At 43.3% G+C, this 25824-nt stretch overlaps 1 protein-coding gene across 14 annotated transcripts in view; it reads left to right on the top strand.

Annotated features, from left to right (window-relative positions):
- Positions 1–25824, top strand: part of CAMTA1 (calmodulin binding transcription activator 1) — a 1857772-nt gene that overhangs the window by 725209 nt on the left and 1106739 nt on the right. For all 14 annotated transcript variants that reach the window (XR_011021914.1, XM_068238930.1, XM_068238931.1 and 11 more), the window contains one exon: positions 21329–21464. Coding sequence is in view for 13 of the 14 variants with exons in the window: in XM_068238930.1 (XP_068095031.1) it covers positions 21329–21464 (136 nt within the window). In the remaining variant the exon portion in view is untranslated. The remainder of the gene's footprint in view (positions 1–21328; positions 21465–25824) is intronic.

Raw genomic sequence — 25824 nt, 5'->3', positions numbered from 1 at the left:
ATCCAGGACTTTTGACTGTAGTAAATAGTAAACTCCACCCACATACATTTTTTTATTAAACAATTACATTATTTTACATTTAAAATTAGCTGTTTCCCTCCCACACCAAAAATTACCCAAATACATTTTTTAATAAAAAAATAAAATAAAAAAAAACCAAAAACAACATAAATAGTTATTTAAGGGTCTGAACTTTTTAAATATACATGTCAAGAGAGTATATTATTATATTATTTTAAATTATAAGCTTGTAAATAGTGATGGACGCAAATTGAAAAAATGCACCTTTATTGCTAAATAAAATATCGGCACCATACATTGTGATAGGGACATCATTTAAACGGTGTAATAACCGGGACAAATGGGCAAATAAAATACATGAGTTTTAATTTTAAATAGGTTTCGACACTGTGGGGCTGAACCTGTTAAAGTGGACCTGAACTCAGAACTTCCTCTCTGCTCTAAAATATAAGCAACAGCACAATAACCTTTAGGCTTCTTGCACACCAAGACGTTGTGTTAGGTGCCACGTTAAGGTCACATAACGTGCACCTAACACAACGTATGGTGCTGCAAAAGCCGACGGTAGAGTGAGCCGCGTTAGGCGGCTCGAGTCCTATAATGTCTCCCAGAGTGGCGCTGATTGGCCAGCGGGACCACGTGATGCGGAGCGAGACACTCCGCATCACGTGGTCCCGCCGGCCAATCAGCTGCCGCCAGTGCAGTGAATATTAAGTAGCCATGTGCGCGGCTACTGTAGCTGGCTCTCCCCGCCTCCTCTCCGCCCCCCACTGCGCATGTGCAAACAGTCTAACGCGGCTATAGCCGCTCCAACGCCGTAGCATGCTGCACTTTGCACCGAACGTGCAGCATTACATGTAACGCAACGTGGGCTGTGTGAACAGCCCACTTGTGTTACATTGCTGTGCGTTGGGGGAGCGTTACAGGCGCACTAACGTGCGCCTGTAACGTCTTGGTGTGTAAGCAGCCTTAAAGAAAAACATTTCTTTGTTACAAATCCTGCAATAGATCTGCAGTGTGTCTACTTCCTGCTTTCATGGAAACAGACATAGGGTTAACATCCTATGTTTACAAATTAGCTGCTCTGCTTAGGCAGCCATCTGATGCAGCTGAGAGATTTAATTACAGTTGTAATTAGTTACAGATGAGGGGGGTTAGACAGGCTAAACTCTCTAGATACATACAGGGTGCATTTCTCTTTGTTTTCCTTGTGTCCTGTGCAAGAGTTTAGGTCCACTTTAAAGTGAATGTTTACCAAATTAAAAATAAAAAAGTCAGATACTCACCTAAGGAGAGGGAAGGCTCGGTCCTAATGAGCCTTCCCTCTCCTCTCCCGGTGCCCGGTCCCGCGCAGGATCCCCCGTGGCAGTATTCGACCAGTTCGGTCAAATACTGCCACTTCCGCATGCCTTTGGGAGCTTTCGGAAGCCTTCGGGAGCACTCGGGCTCCCGAAGACTGGCCGCTCCATACTACGCATGAGCGAGCGCCCTCTATGACGCCCTCGCTCGTGCTTAGTATGGAGTGGCCCGTCTTCGGAAGCCCGAGTGCTCCCGAAGACCTCCGAAGTCCCTGCGGCGGCGGACGCGAACGGGGGAGCCAGCGCAGCACCGAGGGCACCGGGAGAGGAGAGGGAAGGCTCATTAGGACCGAGCCTTCCCTCTCCTTAGGTGAGTATCTGACTTTTTTATTTTTAACTTGGTAAACACTGGCTTTAAAGCAATAGCTTTCCTCCATGGATGCCCCGGACTTCTGGCTGGCGTGTCACAGTGACATGGACGGAGATATAGCGGTGACACGAATAGCGGTGTCATTGGAGTCCTTGTCGCTTGCTGCGGTTTCAGCCGTGTGTAACGGGAATGTGGAGGAGACATTTTGCTGTGTTACCTCAGATTGTCTATCTGGGAAACATCAATAGTCACTTACAAATGACACGTGTGGGCTGAACAATTGTTCCCTTTGTAGGCCAGATCTGTCATTGTCTCCCGTCCAATCATCTCTGAACAAAGACCTTGTCAGCTCCAGCCCAATCCTCCTTGTTTAGATGGAATCGCCGCTTCCTGCATCTCAATCTTGTCGGTCAGAGCGGAGGTTATTAGTTAGCACTTTGTCGGCATCCTTCACTGAGGCTGAAGGGGATTTCTTTCCACCAGTGCAATCCAAAAACCTTCATGACTAAGATCCAGGTGATAACTGCAGGCAAGGCTCATACTAACATGGTTGCTAAAGGGTGACTCCGCCTACATGACAAAGTTTGCTGCTATTTAAAGGGGCACTATGGCGAAAAATTGTAAAATTTAAAATACGTGCAAACATAGACAAATAACAAGTATGTTTTTCCAGAGTAAAATGAGCCTATGTTGCTGTCGGTAACAGTAAATTCGGGCGCCTGAGGCTAGTGGACAAATCGGGCGCCGCCATTCACTCCTATAATAAATATCGTTTAATGGGCGCCCGATAGGAAAAAAGGGCGCCGGAGAAAAATAACGTTTTAAAAGCGGCGCCCGGAGACTTGATGTTTTATTACTGCTTCTCATGATTACACATTATTTAATGATTTATACATTTTTAAATATTATTTTTAAACGAAAAACAGTACAATATTTTTTTTCAAACATTATTTTTAAACGAAAAACAGTACAATTTTTTTTTAACATTATTTTTAAACGAAAAAACCAACAGGGGGGTCTTAGGTTTAGGCACCAACAGGGGGGTCTTAGGTTTAGGCACCAACAGGGGGGTCTTAGGTTTAGGCACCAACAGGGGGTCTTAGGTTTAGGCACCAAAAGGGGGGTCTTAGGTTTAGGCACCAACAGGGGGGTCTTAGGTTTAGGCACCAACAGGGGGTCTTAGGTTTAGGCACCAACAGGGGGGTCTTAGGTTTAGGCACCAACAGGGGGGGTCTTATGGTACGTACTCACGGGCTGCAAAACTCGCCTGTCGCCAGCACACGTGAGCGTGTGGGCGACAGGCCGGCGACAGCTTCTCGCCAGGTCCCTCCGCGTACACATGCGGAAGAGGGACCAGCGGCAAGGCGGAAGCTGTCGCTGACGTTCCTCCTCCCCCCGCCGGAAGCTCACCGGAAGGTCTGTGAACCTCAATGGAGGTTGCTGTCGCTAGTCCGCGTACTCACGCGGACTAGCGACAGTTGCGGCGGGGGGGCAGCGGCGACTGTCGCCATGCGATTGAAAGTTTCAATCGCATGGCGACATAGCGACGGGCGACAGTTCGGGGGCGCGCGCGCGTGCGACGGCCCATACTCACGGGCGACCTGTCGCCGCAACACGCGCGCGCCGCGTGTTGAGGCGACAAAAGTCCCTCGTGAGTATGGGCCATTAGGTTTAGGCACCAACAGAGGGGTCTTAGGTTTAGGCACCAACAGGGGGGTCTAGGGGTTAGGGGTAGGTACAGGGAGGGTTACTTAGGCACCAACAGGGGGGGTCTTAGGTTTAGGCATCAACAGGGGGGTCTAGGGGTTAGGGGTAGGTACAGGGAGGGTTACTTAGTAATTTTTTTTTTTAAACGTTATTATACGTTTCAGTATTGAAACGAAAGATTAACGTTTTTACAATTGCCGATTTAATGCACATTATTTAATGATTTATAACTTTAAAAAACATTAATTTTTAACGGAATACAGTACAATACATTTTTAAACGTTATCCATGCTTATCGTTAAAAACCCGGCGCCCTTTTTTCCCCAGCGCCCCTTTTTAACGTACGCGTTGCTGTCACTTACAGTAGGTAGTAGAAATCTGACAGAAGGGACAGGTTTTGGACTAGTCCATCTCTTCATAGGGGATTCTCAGCAAGGCTTTTATTCTTTATAAAGATATTCTCTAAAAAGGATTTCAAAATGATGCTGGCCAGCTTCCTACACCGTTTTTTGACAGTTGGACAGAGCAACTGCCATTCACTAAGTGCTTTTGAAAATAAAAAAATCCCTGAGAATCCCCCATGAAGAGATGGACTAGTCCAAAACCTGTCACTTCTGTCAGATTTCTACTACCTACTGTAAGTGACAGCAACATAGGAGAAAAGTAATTTATGGCTCATTTTACTCTGGAAAAAAACGTACTTCCTATTTGTATATGTTTGCACATATTTTACAATTTTTCGCCATAGTGCCATTTTAACAGAGGTGGGAATTATTATACTTTGCACATAGCATTTCCCTTCTAATTTGATTTATGTTGTGCGGGTGTACTGGTTGTTGTGGTTTTCATATTGCAGTGGTATCAATTTCTTTCAGAAGCCGTCTGTCTGTGTTTTAGAGTGAGTTAATATGCCCCTATTTAAAGTGAACCTAAAGCAAAAATAAAAAAGTGACAGAAACAGTTTTATCAATATCAGTAGAGCTAATTCTAAATAGGATAAGCTGAATGTCCTTTGGAGATTGAGCTGAAAAAATGGAGGCCCAAGAACCAATGGCAGTGTAGTATTGTTATAAATTAAAAATAAATAAATAAATAAAAACACAAATTCTTGATATATATGCCATTGGGCTCCTCTTGTTGGCCTAATGAAGTGGTCTTGTAGACCCACGAAACACATTGTCAATTGAGCTTGATAACATTTTGCTTGTTATGGTTTTTGATTACCTTTGGTAAGTCTACCACTTTCCTCCCTTTTAAGTGTTTTAATATTGAGTTATTTTATTCTTCTTGGAATCCCCTACACCCATCATGACCTTTAAGGGGCACTACAGGATCTTCTCAAAAAAATTAGCATATTGTGATAAAGTTCATTATTTTCTGTAATGTACTGATAAACATTAGACTTTCATATATTTTAGATTCAAATACACACAGCTGAAGTAGTTCAAGCCTTTTATTGTTTTAATATTGATGATTTTGGCATACAGCTCATGAAAACCCAAATTTCCTATCTCAAAAAATTAGCATATTTCATCCGACCAATAAAAGAAAAGTGTTTTTAAAACAAAAAAAGTAAACCTTCAAATAATTATGTTCAGTTATGCACTCAATACTTGGTTGGGAATCCTTTTGCAGAAATGACTGCTTCAATGCAGCGTGGCATGGAGGCAATCAGCCTGTGGCACTGCTCAGGTGTTATGGAGGCCCAGGATGCTTCGATAGCAGCCTTAAGCTCATCCAGAGTGTTGAGTCTTGCGTCTCTCAACTTTCTCTTCACAATATCCCACAGATTCTCTATGGGGTTCAGGTCAGGAGAGTTGGCAGGCCAATTGAGCACAGTAATACCATGGTCAGTAAACCATTTACCAGTGGTTTTGGCACTGTGAGCAGGTGCCTGGTTGTGCTGAAAAATGAAATCTTCATCTCCACAAAGCTTTTCAGCAGATGGAAGCATGAACCCACTTTTGAACCAGAAACAGCAGCAGAAGCGCCTGACCTGGGCTACAGAGAAGCAGCACTGTACTGTGGTCCAAAGTACTTTTTTCGGATGAAAGCAACTTTTACATATCATTCGGAAATCAAGGTGCCAGAGTCTGGAGGAAGACTGGGGAGAGGGAAATGCCAAAATGCCTGAAGTCCAGTGTCAAGTACCCACAGTCAGTGATGGTCTGGGGTGCCATGTCAGCTGCTGGTGTTGGTCTACTGTGTTTTATCAAGGACAGGGTCAATGCAGCTAGCTATCATAAGATTTTGAAGCACTTCATGCTTCCATCTGCTAAAAAGCTTTGTGGAGATGAAGATTTCATTTTTCAGCACGACCTGGCACCTGCTCACAGTGCCAAAACCACTGGTAAATGGTTTACTGACCATGGTATTACTGTGCTCAATTGGCCTGCCAACTCTCCTGACCTGAACCCCTTAGAGAATCTGTGGGATATTGTGAAGAGAAAGTTGAGAGACGCAAGACCCAACACTCTGGATGAGCTTAAGGCCGCTATCGAAGCATCCTGTGCCACCATAACACCTGAGCAGTGCCACAGGCTGATTGCCTCTATGCCACGCCGCATTGAAGCAGTCATTTCTGCAAAAGGATTCCCGACCAAGTATTGAGTGCATAACTGAACATAATTATTTGAAGGTTGACTTTTTTTGTTTTAAAAACACTTTTCTTTTATTGGTCGGATGAAATATGCTAATTTTTTGAGATAGGAATTTGGGGTTTACATGGGCTGTATGCCAAAATCATCAATATTAAAACAATAAAAGGCTTGAACTACTTCAGTTGTGTGTATTTGAATCTAAAATATATGAAAGTCTAATGCTTATCAGTACATTACAGTAAATAATGAACTTTATCACAATATGCTAATTTTTTGAGAAGATCCTGTATAGCGAAAAATTGTAAAATTTTAAATATGTGCAAACATATACAAATAAAAAGTATGTTTTTCCCAGAGTAAAATGAGCCATAAATTACTTTTCTCCTACAATGCTGTCACTTACAGTAGGTAGTAGAAATCTGACAGAAGTGACAGGTTTTGGACTAGTCCATCTCTTTATAGGGGATTCTCACGAATGTATTTATTTTCAAAAGCGCTTAGTGAATGGCAGTTGCTCTGTCCAACTGCCAAAAAAACTGTGTAGTGATCAGGGAAACTGGCTGGCATCATTGTTTAAAGAGAAACTCCAACCAAGAATTGAACTTTATCCCAATCAGTAGCTGATACCCCCTTTTACATGAGAAATACAATGATTTTCACAAACAGACCATCAGGGGGCGCTGTGTGACTAATTTTGTGCTGAAACCCCTCCCACAAGAGGCTCTGAATACCGCGGTACTCTGGGCAAACTGCCACAATGTAACAATGTTCACAGACAGGAAATGGCTGTTTAAAGCTATCTGTAACAGCCAGAGCAGCTAGAAACAGCTACATAACCTGCCCACAGTAACAATGTCACCATGTAATACATGTCAGAATGTGAATCTGGGAGAGCAAAGATTTTACAATGAGCAAACACTGACTAAATCATTTATACATAATTATTGTAAAAATGAAGCACTTTGTTTTATTAAATTATTTTCACTGGAGTTCCTCTTTAAACCCTTTTTAATAAATATCTTTATAAAAAGTAAAAGCCTTGCTGAGAATGTGATAAATTTCAGAATGTAAGGAAAGATTTTACAATGGGCAAACACAGGGGTGGACTGACAATTCATGGGGCCCCCGGGCAATAGGAGATTATGGGGTCCCGTGCACCCACAAGCCACACCCACTTGCTTGGCAGAGGCGTAGATGCCTCCAATATAAGTAGCCAGTACAGTCACCCCCAGTATAGGTTAGATAGGTAAGTTACCGCAGTATAGGTTAGATAGGTAGGTGCCCCCATGATAGGTTAGATAGGTAGGTGCCCCCAGTATAGGTTAGATAGGTACGTGCGCCCAGTATAGGTTAGCTAGGCAGGTGCCCCCAGTATAGGTTAGATAGGTAGGTGCCCGCAGTATAGGTCAGATAGGTAGGAGCCCTTGGTATAGGTTAGATAGGTAGGTTCCCGCAGTATATGTTAGATAGGCAGGTGCCCGCAGTATAGGTTAGATAGGCAGGTGCCCCCAGTATAGGTTAGATAGGTAGGTGCCTGCAGTATAGGTTAGATAGGCAGGTGCCCCCAGTATAGGTTAGATAGATAGGTGCCCGCAGTATAGGTCAGATAGGTAGGAGCCCTGGGTATAGGTTAGATAGGTAGGTGCCCGCAGTATAAGTTAGATAGGTAGGTGCCTCCAGTATAGGTTAGATAGGTAAGTGCCCGCAGTATAGGTTAGATAGGCAGGTGCCCCAGTATAGGTTAGATAGGTAAGTGCCCGCAGTATAGATTAGATAGGTAGGTGCCCACAGTATAGGTTAGATAGGTAGGTGTCCGCAGTATAAGTTAGATAGGTAGGTGCCTCCAGTATAGGTTAGATAGGTAAGTGCACGCAGTATAGGTTAGATAGGCAGGTGCCCCAGTATAGGTTAGATAGGTAAGTGCCCGCAGTATAGATTAGACAGGTAGGTGCCCACAGTATAGGTTAGATAGGTAGGTGCCCGCAGTATAAGTTAGATAGGTAGGTGCCTCCAGTATAGGTTAGATAGGTAGGTCCCCGCAGTATAGGTTAGATAGGTAGGTGCCCCCAGTATAGGTTAGATAGGTAGGTGCCCGCAGTATAGATTAGATAGGTAGGTGCCTCCAAAACAGGTTAGATAGGTAAGTGCCCGCAGTATAGGTTAGATAGGTAGGTCCTCGCAGTATAGGTTAGATAGGTAGGTGCCTGCAGTATAAGTTAAATAGGTAGGTGCCTCCAGTATAGGTTAGATAGGTAAGTGCACGCAGTATAGGTTAGATAGGCAGGTGCCCCAGTATAGGTTAGATAGGTAAGTGCCCGCAGTATAGATTAGATAGGTAGGTGCCCACAGTATAGGTTAGATAGGTAGGTGCCCGCAGTATAAGTTAGATAGGTAGGTGCCTCCAGTATAGGTTAGATAGGTAGGTCCCCGCAGTATAGGTTAGATAGGTAGGTGCCCCCAGTATAGGTTAGATAGGTAGGTGCCCGCAGTATAGATTAGATAGGTAGGTGCCTCCAAAACAGGTTAGATAGGTAAGTGCCCGCAGTATAGGTTAGATAGGTAGGTCCTCGCAGTATAGGTTAGATAGGTAGGTGCCTGCAGTATAAGTTAAATAGGTAGGTGCCTCCAGTATAGGTTAGATAGGTAGGTGCCTGCAGTATAAGTTAAATAGGTAGGTCCCCCCAGTATAGGTTAGATAGGTAGGTGCCTCCAGTAAAGGTTAGATAGGTAAGTGCCCGAAGTATAGGTTAGATAGGTAGGTCCCGGCAGTATAGGTTAGATAGGTAGGTCCCCGCAGTAAAGGTTAGATAGGTAGGTGCCCCGCAGTATAGGTTAGATAGGTAGGTACCTCCAGTATAGGTTAGATAGGTAGGTGCCCGCAATAAAGATTAGATAGGTAGGTGCTCCGCAGCGGCGGTGGGAACGGTCATAGTAGTTACAGCTCCCCCGCAGCCTTTATCTCCTTCCTGTCCCGTTGTCTGTCACATTGGTAACTACACTTCCTCTTTAACACCCTTCAAAACCGCAATATTAAGAAGCTCAACCTAAGTGACCTAAACCTACTGAGATATTCAACTATTTCCCTTCCATGTATTACCCCATTTCCTGTCACTACTGACACCACAGGAAGTGACTGGCTAACTGCCTAATGGGGACAAAGACAGCAATATAATTCAGACAGACGTACTAAACCGTCTGCCGCGCTATTCAAAAGTCGTAAGAAAAGTTTTGGCGTCGGGATTTGCATTCAGCGGCCGCTCTTCCTGTAAGAACAAGTCACACAGTGGAGAAGTTTGCCTTGTTGTTCATACCTGGACCAATTAAAAAGGAAATGTACTCTGGGCAGTTCCGCGCTTTGATGCCACGCCGGCGTGACTCCGCTGCGAGCGTATTTGTTATGACACGTAGGCGACAGGGAAGAAACGTGCTTTCAAACGAAAAGCTTGTAATGGTTTCCTGTGAGATGCATGAGTGCCGATCAATGCTCTTACTGGGTGGTGGAATGGGTCTCAGCAGGTAGGAGACAAATGCAATCCTAAATGTCACTTCCCAGCGACGCAGAGTCACCCCAGGTAGCCGAATGGGAATCATCATGCAAATGCAGCACTTGGCAGGAGAAGCACCACGCCGACGTGTCGGGTCAACCTCATCGCCGGGCCGGTAATTGGCACGGATACAAGGCAGCGCTGCTGGCACGTCACACGTTTAGCCACTTGCATATTTCATCTTGGCAGGCGATACAGAGGAGGGATTTTTCAGGCTCATCTTTCTGTGTCACCCGTCTGTGAGAACAGAAGACGTTCCTATAGATGTTTATCCTAATGCCTAATCAGTTTTTCCTCGCCAACAAAACCCAAGAAAGCACAACATAAAAGGACACCCGAGGCGAAAATAAACCAATGAAATAAACAATTGTATCTCTCTTCCTTCTCCTAAAAATGAAAATCTACTTTTTAAGTTTTAACTGTTTTATTGCTTTTGCTCAATGACACATTCACTGACGTATGCCAGAGCTAAAATCAATGAACTATTGACCCTTTTTATCTTGTTCTTATCTCTTTCTATTTATCTCTTTCTTGCTCTCAGAAGCCATTTTTCTGCTAGGAAAGTGTTTTATAGTTGGAATTTCTTATCAGTGAGGGTCACGCTGTAGTCACTTCCTGTTTGAGTCAGGACTGAGTCAGCCACTTACATACCTGATATTTAACTCTTTTAGGCAGAGAAAGAGAAAAAGGAACACAGCCTCAGGGACGGATCTAGGGGGGGGGGGGGGGGGGGGGGGCGAGCGGGTCTCTTGCCCCAGGTGCAGTTTGTTGAATTCTTAAAAAGGCACCAAAACTGGATAGGGAAAGGCAGTTTAGGCGCCAAAACCTGACCTTTAGGCGCCAAAACTGGATGAGGAATGGCAGTTTAGGCGCCAAAACCTGACCTTGCCCCAGACGCAATTTGGTCTAGGTCCGTCCCTGCACAGCCTAGTTATTGGTGTGCTAGGCACTGTACACACCCATGTCTATCTCATTATGCCATATGTCACTTCGGCTCGGGTATTCTCTAAATTCTGAATGCAATCATGTTAATTATAGTTAATTATATGTGTTACCTTTGCAAATTAAATTTTCTTTTAAAGCAGACCTGAACTCAGAACTTCCTCTCTTTTTTCATAATTTGGGGAAAAGTGATAGTTTAGTCAAATTTTTCAAAACTTTCAACAATTGGAAAAAAAATTGTAATTCTCAAAACAAAAGAATAAAAGTATAAAAATTTCATTGTGTGTGGCTGGCCACTTTAAAGTGACAATGAAGCACCCCCTCCCCCCAAAAAACGTATGATATAATTCATTATAGATAATTATTAGAACATTAGTAGCAAAGAGAGGAGTCTCATATTTTCAGTTATATAGCTGTTTTTCTATAACATTGCATCATTCTCTAATATTTGCAGTCTACAAACTACACTCTGCATTTTATACTATGAAACAGAGCAGCGCTCATGACCCTTTGACCTCCCCTGCCATAAAATCTTATCTGAAGTTGTCATATACTGTGTCTTTGAAGTGTTTCAGAAAATAGCACTGCTCTCTGATTACATTAGTTGGAAAGCTCAGAGATGCTCTTTTGCATAGATAACAAGTGCAGTTTCTTAACTCTTCCTGTACAGGAAACAAGAGTTGCATATCTGTGCTACTAATGTTCTATTTCTTAGCTGTTCTAGACATACAATTCATTATATCATACGTTTTTTTTTTCACTTCAAATTCCCTTTAAGGACCTAATCAAAAACTAGTTCATATCTGTAAAATAGCTAAGAGATGATCTAGATCTATATTCATAATTCATTAAAGCATCAGGTTTAGTCCATTTCCATATGGCTTCATTTAATGTACATGTCTGTCACTAGTATGTTTCAGGGCACTTAAAGAGGAACTCCAGTGAAAATAATGTGTTTCATTTTTATAATAATTATAAATGATTTAGTCAGTGTTTGCCAATTGTAAAATCTTTCCTCTCCCTGATTTACATTCTGACATTTATCACATGGTAACATGTTTACTGTTGGCAGGTGATGTCAGTGGAAGGAGATGTTGCTTGCTTTTTTATTTCCCACAATGCAACAATTCTCCCACAGTGTGATGTCAGAACCATGATCCTGACATCACACTGTGGGAGGGGTTATACCACAAAATCAGCCATACAGCGCCCCCTGATGGTCTGTTTGTGAACAGGAATAGATTTCTCATGGGAAAGGGGGTATCAGCTACTGATGAAGTTCAATTCTTGGTTACGGTTTCTCTTTAACACTCTTCCTCAGGCATTGCATACAGAACAAGCCAGCAGCAATACAAGGTGGAAGGTGGAGCCAATCATCCAGACTGGGGGCATCTCATTTTGACAGCACTCCCAGTGGACATATTATCACACTACACAAGAGTACTTATCCAAATTCGTAGTAATAGCTTTTGAAAAGGACGAGGGACTGACATGCTGGTACCTTCCGTGTAATAGTCAATAAACGCGGCACAAAACTTTCAGACCCGCGCCATGTAAATTAAGGCCTCATTTACCCTAAGCAGAGCGCGCGTCATCCCGTCAGCGGTATTTGCGAACTCGCGATCACACGATCACACGCACATTACAACTCGTTCCTCGGTATAATTTTTGCAAATGTCGCCGGGGAGTTTTCTCGAAGAATTATCGCCAGCCTTGCACTTTTTTCGGTTACGTTTTTTACGAGGCCTGCTTGTGTTTGCGCCGCGCGTTGTAGTATTTCTTCCCGTTCTCATGTTCCGAAAGCCAATTACTGCGCCTAACAGAGGCCTGTAAATTTCTGCAAATGCGGATTCCTGTCTCTGCGGGCTTCGCGCCGTCGCTCTTCACCTTTTTTTTTATATCGTTCCGAAATGAACGACTCCTGCTTAGCATATGGCTTCATAGTTAGCAATCCGCTCAACGTTTTGCTGGAGCGGAATGATTACTTTGCGGGAGAAATATGCCTCTTCTGCCTCCTTCTCCTTTTTCTCCCCTTTCACTTTCCAAAGTTATAAAATGTTTCTCAGCTTAAAAAAAAAAGACCAAATTTACCATGAAAATGAGTTTAATCAATCATCAAAAAGATGACAGGTTTGTGCAAAAGTTTGGAGAAAAGTATCCTGGCGTAAGTTACTCAATCACTTCTGCAGTTTTCAAAACTATAAATAAACTTGAGCAGATTTAAATGGAACAAAATTTACAAGTTAAAGTGGATCTGAACTCAGAACTCCCCTCTGCTCTAAAAGATACACAACAGCAAAATATTATTATTATAGTATTTATATAGCGCCGACATATTACGCAGCGCTGTACAGTGTATATATATATCTTGTCACTAACTGTCCCTCAAAGGAGCTCATAATCTAATCCCTACCATTGCCATATGTCTATATTATGTAGTGTAAGTACTGTAGTCTAGGGCCAATTTTAGAGGGAGCCAATTAACTTATCTATGTTTTTGGAATGTGGGAGGAAACCGGAGTGCCCGGAGGAAACCCACGTAGACACGGAGAGAACATACAAACTCTTTGCAGATAGTGCCCTGGCTGGGATTCGAACCAGGAACCCAGCGCTGCAAGGCGAGAGAGCTAACCACTACACCACCGTGCTGCCCAAATAACCGTTAAACAAAAATATTTCTTTGTTACAGCTGATACAAATGTTAAAACAAATCTGCACAGTTTCTACTGATTCATGTAAGCAGACATATTGTTTTCATCCTGTGCTTTCAAATGGGCTTATCTGCCATGGGCAGTCATGTGACACAGGCGAGGGATCAAATTACAACTAGTGATTAGACACAAATGTGGGGGAATTACACAGGCTAAACTTTTTAAATACACACAGGGTGCATTTCTGTTATGTTTTCTTTCTGTCCTGTGCAAGAGTTCAGGTCCACTTTAACGATAAGCTGATTAAACATAAATTTAAAAACTCCCCTTCCCCCTTTTTTTAAAGAGATTCTGTACTCTAAAATTCTTACAATAAAAAGCATACCATTCTATTCATTATGTTCTCCTGGGCCCCTATTTGCCTTTTCTGCCACTCCTTGCTGCAATCTGGCTTGTAATTGCCAGTTTTAGGCAGTGTTTACAAACAAAAAACATGGCTGCTTACCAGCATGTGATAGGCTGAAAGAAGCTCAGTATGTGACTCATACAGAGCCTGGAGGGAGTGTGGAGAGGGTGTGTATAACTTCTACCTATGACAGCAGAGAAGCACATTTCTGCCTGAGCTGACAAAGCTGACAAAGGAAAGAAGAATAGATTATATAACAGAGATAACACAGCCACTGTGCAACTAGGAAAGGCTGCAGTAAGACAGACCACATTATAACAGGTTAGAGAAAATATGTAAAGTCGGCGCTAGCTGTGGCTAAGTATGGCCCTTTGGATGAGTGTTATGCCCACGGTTGAACAGGTATAGGAACTTATAGGATAGAAGAAATAAGGCTGAAAATTTTGTTACAGAGTCTCTTTAAATAAGCATTTAAAGCCCAGTTAAACCAAGAACTGATCATCGCAAATTCTTTAAGCAATCAGGACGATTACATTATTTACAGGAGCAAATTGGTGGATAGAAAGCTGTTACATGGGCCAAATGTACTTGCCACTGCAGTGCAGCTTGCTTCCTCCCCTTTCTGGATTCAGCTGGTGGGTGGGTCAGTCATGTTTGCCCATGTGACATGCAAAGTAGGAAGAAAAATTATAGTGTCATGATCGCTGCTGCAGCAGGTATTGCTGGAAGTAGTAGTGCTGCAGCTCAGGCAGTTCTGATCTCTTTCCATGCAAGCTGCATAGCTTTGTCTGCCTTTCCCTGCTGTCAGCTTGTGACTGATTATCATTCACCTGTGTGGGAATCTGCATGTCTGCTCCCATTGGATGACCTCAGTATAAAGATCTGCTTCCTGCAGGACTCCTCGGGTTTTCATAGCTTCAGTTTAAGCCTGTCGTGCTGTCGCTTCAGCCCCCGATCGTGTTTCTTGTTCTAAAGATACTTTGCTGGTTTTGCATCATATATTGGTTCATTGCCCATATATATGCATACCAGCACGTTTATTATTTTCCTTGTATTCGTGTTACGTTGATACATCAGTGACGCTGATATATACGTACACGAACTGTTTATATCCTGTGTTCAGTTAGTCAGTTCCAGCACGTTTTGGTGGTTGCGCGTATCGTGATCACCCGTGCTGAGCTAGTTATCCTGTTCCTGGTCCTGTTTGTGGATTGCGTTCATCTCTGCGAGGAGATAACGAATCCTTCTGAATCCTGTCCTGTTACCGTTTGTGGATTGCGTTCATCTCTGCGAAGAGATAGCGAATCCTTCTGAGTCCTGTTCCCTGTATCGTTCCAGTCCTAAGTCAGTGTTCCTGCTTATGTCATATATCGGTTCATTGCCGATATATACATATGTTAGTCAGACGTTACAAATAGTTTCATTGATAGCTGTAATTGTAATACGCTAGGAAATCATACTTATTGTATATTTATCTGTGTTACGTTCATCTATCTTGATCCTGCTATTTCCTGACTATCCTGTCCTGTCTTTGTGAGGCACGCCATTGCTGCAACGCATTGGCTGCCTCATTCCAGTCTGTCTTGTTGTGGACGCTTGCTGTCACTAAGTAGCGGCTAGCTAGCAAGCGTTCATTCTGTCTACCTGTCCTGATCTCCTCAGTTCTGGTTTATGCGCTCAGCGCTACTTTGCGCTGAGACGTTATAGCGAAAGCATTGTTTGTGGCTGTCGGATCTGCACCGGCTCTGTGCGCCACAATCTCCTATTGGAGTCAGTCCTCCCCTCCACTATACTAGGGATAGCTTGTTTCCTTGTGCTAGTGTGTGTACCTCCTCCACGCCAGCTCATGCGTTGCATGCTGACTGTGGAGAATACACCACCAAGCCTTACATATAGCTACCAGACTACTTTTCCCAGCATTCCTGTATTAGTAGAAATCACGTCTACAGGCAGGGCCGGATTTACAGCTCAGGAGCTACAGGCACATAAGCTCTGATGCACTAAACCCCACCGTTTAACAAAGGCCACACCTTCTCAAGAAACGCCCTCAGGCCAGCCTGTGCCCCATTAAGCAGTTCCCCCCAACCTGATGTGCCCCCCTTCCCCCTCCCCTAATAGATGGCCAGATGTGCCTGCCTTTCCCCCTCTCCCAGCCAGTACAATTAGCCTCCCCTCCCCCCTCCTCTCCAGTGCCGGTGAATCTCTTCATATACGCTTCACTCAAACACTCTGCAGAGGGAGGGAGGAAGAGAAGGGGAGCACTTGGGGCAGCCAGTGAGACACCTTTTTACACATAGGCCGCCTTTAGGCACTAGCCTACAGTGCCTATTGGTGAATTCGACCCTGTCTACAAGAGAAGGGGGAGACGTTGGATACAAGAATTAGACTACAAGTCCCAACCTCTCCCAAGAGGAAGTAAAAGTCCTCTGAGGTCTTACAAGGAACTCGAAGTATGAGAACTATGGAAGCTGCCATCATTATTTTCTTTTGAACAATACCAGTTGCCTGGCTGTCCTGCTGATCCTCCTGGTCAGTAGGGTCTAAATCACACTCCTGAAACAAGCATGCAGCTAATCTTGTCAGATTTGTCATAGACCTCTGATCTTCATGCTTGTTCGGGGTCTGTGAGGCAGAGGATCAGCAGGACAGCCAGGCAACTGGTATTGCTTAAAAGGAAATAAATATGGCAGCCTCCATATCCTCCCTTTAAGTCTAGATAGATAGGTGCACAGTTGCAGACAGGGCAGGCGCTACCATAGAGGCAAAGGAGGCAGCTGCCCCAGGGCACCAGAGCTTGTAGGGGCCCCCAGTGGCTACAAGAGGAAAAAAAATGTTCAAATCGGCCTTATAGTTTTTGAGAAAATCGATTTTAAAGTTTCAAAGGAAAAATAATACACATTTAAAAACCTGCCGACTTTAATGGTTAATAGCAAATCCACCTTAAATGCTAGACACCCTAAATTTGCAGGATATGTTAAGGAGATCATTAGGAATAAGAGGAAAAAACAATTTTTAAAAAAGACCTTATAGTTTTTGAGAAAATCGATTTTAAAGTTTCGAAGGAAAAAAGTATACTTTTAAATGCGGTAAATGTCACTTTTAGTAGCAAACCTAACGGTAGTGTAATTTTACATGTATCAAACGAAAGCGCAATAAATTTCCTGACGGGGTTTCCTGGGGGTCTATACGCAGCCACAGCGCTTTGGCCAGGGATCGCTATACAGCCGCGATATGGCTGTATGAAGATCCCTGGCATTTTTTCCTATTTTCCCAATTTTTTTTTTATGTTTAGAGTGTGGGAATTTTTTTTACAAAAGAATTATGTGGGGTCCCCCTTCCTGAAACTTTTTAACCCCTTGTCCCCCATGCAGGCTGGGATAGCCAGAATGTGGAGCTCTGACCGATTGGGACTTCACACCCTGACTATACCAGCTGCAAAAAAGGTCCCCTAATGCCGATTTTTGTTCCGGGGTATATGTTGGGGGGGGCAGGTTTATTTTGCCCTGGGGCCCCATTGTTGCTTAAACCGGCCCTGGTTGCAGAAAATGCAGCCTTACAATGGAATATTTGACTCTGAAATGTCTATTTCTGAATGTAATGCTGACAATTGACACCAATCATCATGGATGCTTTCAGAATTTAGCAAAACCAAGTCTAAATAGAAATGCCTTTATTAGCTTAAAACATCACTTTTATTAGATTGCAGTTAAAGGGGGAGCTGACATAAAGTTCCTCCTCTTCCTTTATGTACAGAAGGATAATGGTGGCCAGCTGCAGTTTTTGCTGTACAGCAGTTTGCTTGTCTGGAGGACAAGCAAAAAGTATAACTGCTGCTAAATATCTACCTCCCCACTGAATTCAGTGTTAGGCCAGGTTCACAGTGGTGGTCAGTTGCATAATGCAGGCATTATAATGAGTGTGAACTGCAAGGGAGACTGGACAGTTAGAATAGCCCAATCAGCTATAACACAGTACTGTGAACAGGTCCATAGGATGTATGGGCAGTGAGCTGACACGCAGAATTATTCTGCAACACAACTGAGCTCTGTGAACGGGGTCCAACGCTATCACGGACTAAGGGCTCATTCACACTACGCAATGCATGCATGAACGCGATTTCCTGCCTGCGCGGGAGCGCACAACTGTAATGTGAATGGTAACATGAAAGTCTACGGACTTTGTGGCCTTTCCAGAAATCTTGCCCTGCTTATAAGTTCTAAAAAAGATCTATTGTGTTAAAAAAAAAGCAACTAAAAGGGTTAATACATTTACTTTCATTCATTCCTGGGAGCCTTATCTGTCAGTGAGCTGTGCCATACTAACCCTTCTGGGCTGCAGAGATTATACTTTCATCTCAGTGTGCATGAGATAAGTCTTGATGTATAGCAGAGTGCTTCTGTGTGCAAGCTACACTGACAGACAGCGAGTGTAGTCTGAAAACAGCAGCATGCAGCTTACAGATTGCACCAGAGGTTACATTACCATGCAAGATGGCAGCTTCTAGTACTACCTGAATGAGACCAGGAGGGAGTTATAACTTTATCACAGATGACACTGATTAGGAGCAAAGGCAGGTAAGATGACTATGTAGGTAATAAGGAGACGGGAGACAGCAATTGTGTCTTGTGCAAGACTGTAATTCTTCTATTCAGAGACACAATGGATAATCAGAGAGTCAGTGTCCATACACAGGAACATGGAAGACCATAATAAATATAATGACAAGGTCCATATCACCGAGATAATGTAACATACAAAGGCGAGAGAGTGGCTGCAGGGAAGCAATATTCCCGGATGAGTCCGGCCATCATTTCTCACGTTCTTTTGCCAGAACTTGGATTTCCTGAGATAGTTTACGACCTGCAAACGTTTACTTGTGGATTCTGCAGCTAATGAATTAAACGTGTCAATAACGGCCGGAAAAGGAGATCTCATAAGAGAGAAGGGCCCTTTCGCCGGTGATATACGATGCCTGGGATTTACTGTGCAAGCAAAACTGCTGCAACATGGAAAACAGAAGCACGGCTAGAGAGGAGGATTGCACAGGAGACCCTTCCTGGCAATCTACATTAGTTAGCTTAAAGAGTACCTGTCGGGCATAAAATCAGAAATCCATTCTTTATTTTTATCTGGTAAACAAGTAATAAGGATGCTAACCAGGCAATCCAAAAGTTAAAATAACTATTACTTTTCTTGTTGATAAATTATCATTCCCCAGTTTTTTACTCTTATTTGGTACACAGAAAATTTGGTACACAAAAGAGAAGTTGCAGGGCATGCTGGGTTGTCTTTTTTTGCTTCTCTACTTCCCCTCAAACTTAACTAATGCCGCCTGATTGGCTAAAGCCTCTTTCCCTCCTGTTTTCCCCTCCCACACCTCTGTTCCTCTCTGATTGGCCAAAATTTCTCAGGCTGAAACAATGCACTTTCTATAGTGAAGGGCGGGCAAATCAGGCAGAGGAAACTAAGGGCGGATATGACATCACAACTGGCTTCAAAATAGCCACAGTAAATATGAAAACTGTCTAGAATAGGATTCTCTACTTTTCCTTTATACAATTTACAGGAATCATAAAGTGGACAGTGCAATACATATGTTATGCAAGTAGAGCAAGTATTTATCTACTTATATTTTTTTTTTTTCCTTGAGATAGTATGGCTGACAGCTCCTCTTTGTTGTTCTCGTTCTGCTGTTTTGGTGCAATTTTTTTTTTTACATTTTGAATTTGACATTTGAAGCCTAGCGTGTGCAGCTGGGAGCGGTGATCAGGACACAGGACAGTTTGAGCAGTGTCTCATGCTCCCTGTCACCTCCTTTCAACCAAAAATATGGCAGCCTCCATGACAAAGATGGCAGCCCCCATGACAAAGATGGCAGCCCCCATGACAAAGATGGCAGCCCCCATGACAAAGATGGCAGCCCCCATGAATCACAAACATTTGCCTGTTCTTTTAAAACAGGGTGGGTAAGAGATTATATTACCTATCTATTCTAATTAACATAACTAATGTAACTTGATGACAGTATGTTTGTTTAGGCTGAAGTTCCCCTTTAACTTGCATACACCAATATCTACTCCTCTGGAGCAGTAATGTCAGATTGTGAATCAGGGTGAGGAAAGATTTTGCAATGGGCAAACACTGACTAAATAATCTATGAATAAACATTGTAAAAAAAATAAAATAAAAAAATAAACAATTTTATTTATTATGTCATTTTATTACATCTCCTCTTTAAAGAATAAGTGCACTTGTAAAGCACACTAAGCTAAATCATCCCCACCAGCCCCCCTCATCTGGTACCTGCTTTCACCCATCCAGCATCACTGATAAATATTCCATTACTGAAACAACATTTGTTTAATTGAATGCCACTTCTCCCTTCAAACCACTAGGTGGTAACATGATGTAGCTGTTCATTTATTTTTATTGAGAGGCTATATATGTGTAGCACCATCTAATGGCTGGAGGGAGCAGGGGTGCCATAAGTAAAGTAGCATCCTGCTAACTATTTCCTGACCTCTGCCACCACCAAACTCCTCATCCATGCCCTCATAATTTCCCGCCTTGACTACTGCAATGCCCTTCTGTCTGGTCTCCCTATGACCCGAATAGCCCCACTGCAGTCCATCATGAATGCGGCAGCCAGAATTATCCACTCCTCCCATCGCTCCACCAGGGTGGCTCCCCTCCGTGAATCCTTCCACTGGCTTCCTATCCAGTCCAGAATCAGATTCAAGATATTGTGTCTGACCTACAAATCCGTCCACAAAACCTGTCCAACCTACATTTCTGATCTTACTCAGAGATACACACCAAGCCGCTCACTCCTCTCTTCCAATGAACTTCGCCTGACCGTCCCCCGCATCACCCAGTCCCATGCATGCCTCCAGGACTTCTCAAGAGCCGCTCCAACACTATGGAACTCCCTACCTCCACCCATTAGGGCAGCCCCCTCCTTCAACACCTTCAAGAAGGCCCTCAAAACTCACCTTTTCACTCTGGCCTACTACCCCTCACAAGTGCTCTAAACCCACAGCTGAACTCTGGTCCCCTACTTCTCGTGTCCCTACCTCTCCCTCTAGATTGTAAGCCTTTGGGCAGGGTCATCCTCCTTTTGTGTCCTACCTGATCATGCACCTCCATTACTGTGCACCCATGCTATGCATTTGAGTGAACCTAACTTGCCTAATCTCCATGCTCCATCCAGTGACTGACTAAGCATTACCTTGTACTCATACTGTGCTGTGTGATCTGGTCTTTCTTGTATTCCTGTATTGTCATATTGCTGTATGTCACCCCTAAATATTGTCTGTAACCTAAACTAATGTTCAGCGCTGCGTAATATGTTGGCGCTTTATAAATACAATAAATAATATTAATAATTAGATACTAATACCTCAATAAACATTTAGAGATTCTATCATAGTTTGTTTGTATTGGGGGGGGGGGGGGGGTTCAAGCTAAACTATGTAGCTACACTGGTACTGTCAGACCTTCTGGTAAAAGAGCAATGCCTCCCTTAAGTGGTAGGATAATTGGATAATAATGCCCCCCCCCTCCCCATCCTCTCAATTACCATTGGTATGGGCACCAATTCTCCAAAACTCCCTGTTTGGTCAACTGAATGCCTTGGCTGTCTTGTTTATATTGTGGGAGTGCTGCCATGTCATTTCAGTTGCTCTGACTCCATTAATGGGGCATAGGACTGGATTTCTGAATAATAATAATGAAAAGAAAAGTATTTTTTTACTTGAATGTCATCTGTTGTCTTTGATTTTCCTACAGGCCACAGAATGGTTCCATGATCTTGTACAACCGTAAGAAGGTGAAATATCGGAAAGACGGATACTGTTGGAAAAAGCGGAAGGATGGGAAAACAACACGAGAAGATCACATGAAACTCAAAGTCCAGGGAGTGGAGGTAGATCCTTTCCTTTAGAATATTTGCTGGAGATTTGTTTGGCTTCTGCTTGACGTCTTTGCCTTTGGCTGGAGATGGCATATTTTCTGGTCAATCAGGTCTTAAAACAGGTTTCTACTGGTGTGTCAGTAACGTTTGGTAGCATTCCGGACTTTGTTTGGGAAGTGTTGAGCAATTGTTAGTTTAAAAGTAGAGAAGTTTTTCATTTTTGCATTCAAGTTTTTCATTGATTGCACCCTTGCCACCTGGGAGTGCACTCCGTGTAACATTATAAGGGCTACTTTGGGTAAGGAAAAGAGCAATGTGCAAAAGCCCATTGGTTCAGTGTGTGGTGAAATGAAATGAGACTTAAATCTTCAAAGAACTTTTGAAGGCCCAAATATGAAAAAAATATATGCCAGTTCTTAAAGTCTTTAAGGTGCTTCACATTTGGGCCTTCAGAAGTGAGGACCTATTGTTGGAGCAGCAGATCCAGGGCAGCCATGCATACCGTGGAGCGGCTGACAGTACAGGTAAGGTGTGTTTTTCTACCATTGATTTGGCTATTCTAGGTTGACACTCTTAATTGTTGGTCTCTGCATCACTGTAGTGAAGATTGATAGAATTGTAATGTGTTTTGAAGTTGGCCTGGGACGAGAAGTAGCTCTGGTACCCATACATTAAGGATTGGTTGGGGGAATTTTTATCATTGTGCCAAACTCATTCAGCTATCTGTAATAATTTTCTTTCTTGATTATCATGAACTCTTTTTCAATGCAAGTTGGTGCCTGCGTGTTGTAAATCTACAGGTTACAATAGGAAATGTTCTTTTGTTTCCTCAGTAAAGAGGAATTCAAAGAACTATAATGATAGCCTGCTTTGAGTCATTTATACCCTCTTACACGCAAGGCAGTATGGGTCCTTTACACCCAATGTAGTATGCCTCCCTTACACCTAGTGTAGTATGCCCCCCTTACACCCAGTGTAGTATGGCCCTCTTACACCTAGTGTAGTATGCCTCCCTTACACCCAGTGTAGTATGCCTCCCTTACACCCAGTGTAGTATGCCCCCCTTACACCCAGTGTAGTATGCCTCCCTTACACCCAGTGTAGTATGCCTCCCTTACACCCAGTGTAGTATGCCCCCCTTACACCCAGTGTAGTATGCCTCCCTTACACTCAGTGTAGTATGGCCCTCTTACACTCAGTGTAGTATGACCCTCTTACACCTAGTGTAGTATGCCTCCCTTACACCCAGTGTAGTATGCCTCCCTTACACCCAGTGTAGTATGCCTCCCTTACACCTAGTGTAGTATGCCTCCCTTACACCCAGTGTAGTATGCCTCCCTTACACCCAGTAAAGTATGGCCCTCTTACACCTAGTGTAGTATGCCTCCCTTACACCCAGTGTAGTATGCCTCCCTTACACCCAGTGAAGCTCTTACACCTAGTGTAGTATGCCTCCCTTACACCCAGTGTAGTATGCCTCCATTACACCCAATGTAGTAGGTCCCCCTTACACCCAATGTAGTATGTCCCCCTTACACCCAATGTAGTATGTCCCCCTTACACCCAATGTAGTATGGCCCCCTTACACCCAATGTAGTATGGCCCCCTTACATCTAATGTAGTATGCCCCCCTTACACCCAGTGTAGTATGGCCCCCTTACACCCAATGTAGCATGGCCCCCTTACATCTAATGTAGTATGCCCCCCTTACACCCAGTGTAGTATGGCCCCCTTACATCTAATGTAGTATGCCTCCCTTACACCCAATGTAGTATGCCCCCCTTACTCCCAATGTAGTATGCCCCCCTTACACCCAATGTAGTATGCCTCCCTTACACCCAGTGTAGTATGTCCCCCTTACACCCAATGTAGTATGGCCCCCTTACATCTAATGTAGTATGCCTCCCTTACACCCAGTGTAGTATGCCCCCTTACACCCAATGTAGTATGCCCCCCTTACACCCAATGTAGTATGCCTCCCTTACACCCAGTGTAGTATTCCCCTCTTTACATCCGATGTAGTATGCCCCCCTTACACCCAGTGTAGTATGCTCCCCTTATACTCAGTGAAGTGTGGCCCTCTTACCCACAATTTATTAGGGCCCTCTTACACCCAATATAGTATGGCCCCCTTACACCCAATGTAGTATACCTCCCTTACACCCAATGTAGTATGCCCCCCTTATGGACAGATTCAGGTTAAGAATGAACCTACAGTTAACCGGGGACTACATGTATTTTTTCAAATTCACACTAACCATAATTAATTGTGTGGTTAGTGCAAAAATATATTTGCAATTAATTACGATTTTGCAGAGCAAATTCGTAATCTGTGAACTGCAGAATTGCGTGTTATATTTCAGAATTTCATTGAATCCGAAATTGGGCAATACCGATCATCCCAACTTTTTATATGTGGAACAACATTGACAGCTGTCATTTCAGCCGTCACCATTAGCAACCCGACCGCCGGGAACCATAAAGTCAATTCCCAAACTGCAAATTTTTGTTTAGTAGAAAAAAAAAAGAAAAAAAAAATCTGTGATTTTTGTAAATCAGCCCAGAATGTATTGTGTGCTTTACCTGAACTCTGCAGGAACATCAGTTACCTGATTTTTTTTAAATTTTACATCCATTGTGCTGTAACGGAGCTGGAACCTGAATAATGTACGTGGGGCCTCGCCGCGTCGCAGGAGAGCGACTCGCGGAGAGATCCAGACTTTGATTTATCATCTGGGCTTCATGTAAAAATGATGAGCGCCATGCTGGCTGGGGAGGCGCAGGAAGAGGGATAATGCAGATTCCGCTTCCCACAAAATAACAGGCGGGCCTTAAATTTATACAATTGCAATCAGCGTTTTTAACTCTCCGCATCAAAGTCGCTTCGTTGCTGCGGAGTTCCCTTTCATGAGAACTGAGGCCCCTCGGACGTCCTGTAAATACAGCCCGAGGACACAGCTAATGTGCCAATGAATCTTATTAATACACAATGGGAAACTAAGCTTAGGTATTATAGAGTATCGCTCATACGCTGGGAGTGTCTGCTGTTCTCTGTTCTTCTGTTGTTTTTAAAGTGACCCTGTCTTTGATGCATGTTTATGAAGCCTAATCTATCTGGAAGAACAGGTGTTTAAAGGATACCTGAAGTGACATGTGACCTGATGAGATAGACATGTGTATGTACAGTGCTAAGTACACAAATACCTATGCTGTGTTCCTTTTTTTTTCTATGCCTGAAAGAGTTAAATATCAGGTATGTAAGTGGCTGACTCAGTCCTGACTCAGACAGGAAGTGACTACAGTGTGACCCTCACTGATAATAAATTCCCCTTTTTATCTCTTTCTTGCTCTCAGAAGCCATTTTCTGCTAGGAAAGTGTTTTATAGTTGGAATTTCTTATCAGTGAGGGTCACACTGTAGTCACTTCCTGTCTGAGTCAGGACTGAGTCAGCCACTTACCTACCTGATATTTAACTCTTTCAGACAGAGAAAGAAAAAAAAGGAACATAGCATAGTTATTTGTGTGCTAGGCACTGTACATACCCATGTCTATCTCATCATGTCACTTCAGGTATCCTTTAATAAGAGTACAGTTACTGACCTCTTACCCTGAACACCAATTCTTCTGTCCCATCCAGCCATGTGAAAAAAATCCTGCAGCTCACGCAAGCCTGCTACTGACTCACACACAGTCACTTCTCACCGCCCCCTTTCTGACAACTCATGCTGTGTGCTCTCCACATGGACAGCATGAGTCATCAGGAAGAAATAGCTGAGGAGTGATCACATGACAGTCAGCAAGTTCAGCTGTGACTCCTATGGCTGAATAATACGGAAGAAAGGAATAAAAAAGAAATACATACACATACACTGTAGATATAGGTATATTACAGTGCTTGTTGTAATTATTATGTATCTATATTGTTTATTTATAAAGTGTCCACATATATTACGGACAGCTTAATTAGTAAAGAGGTAGGAGGAATTATTGCACTCTCATAACTAGTTTAAACGATTACCCAGGAGAAGAGGTCCCTGTCTTAGACTTAAAGCGGACCCAAACCAAACATTTTTTTTTTAATTCAAAATATTTAGTTGCACCACTTTGACGCATACAAATATAAATAAACACTCCTTCAAGCCTATGAGCATTTCAGTGCATGCTTTTCACCCTCTTCTTTGCATAACTAGGGTTATACAGGTGGCAGACATTAGCAATTCCTCCTTTGCTGGACACCACCTACTCCACCAGTTTGCTGGATTTTTTGCCGGCAATATGAAAGGAATGGAGGGGTTCCTCCAATAAATGTAAAATATTTTATATTTGTCATCATGCAGCTGAAAAAAGGCTGCTATTTATTATTATAATTTA

This window comes from Hyperolius riggenbachi, chromosome 6 (genome assembly GCF_040937935.1).
Source record: "Hyperolius riggenbachi isolate aHypRig1 chromosome 6, aHypRig1.pri, whole genome shotgun sequence".
Taxonomy (NCBI): Eukaryota; Metazoa; Chordata; class Amphibia; order Anura; family Hyperoliidae; genus Hyperolius; species Hyperolius riggenbachi.
The sequence above is the reverse complement of the archived record's forward strand: the minus strand, read 5'-3'. Positions and strand labels throughout refer to the sequence as shown.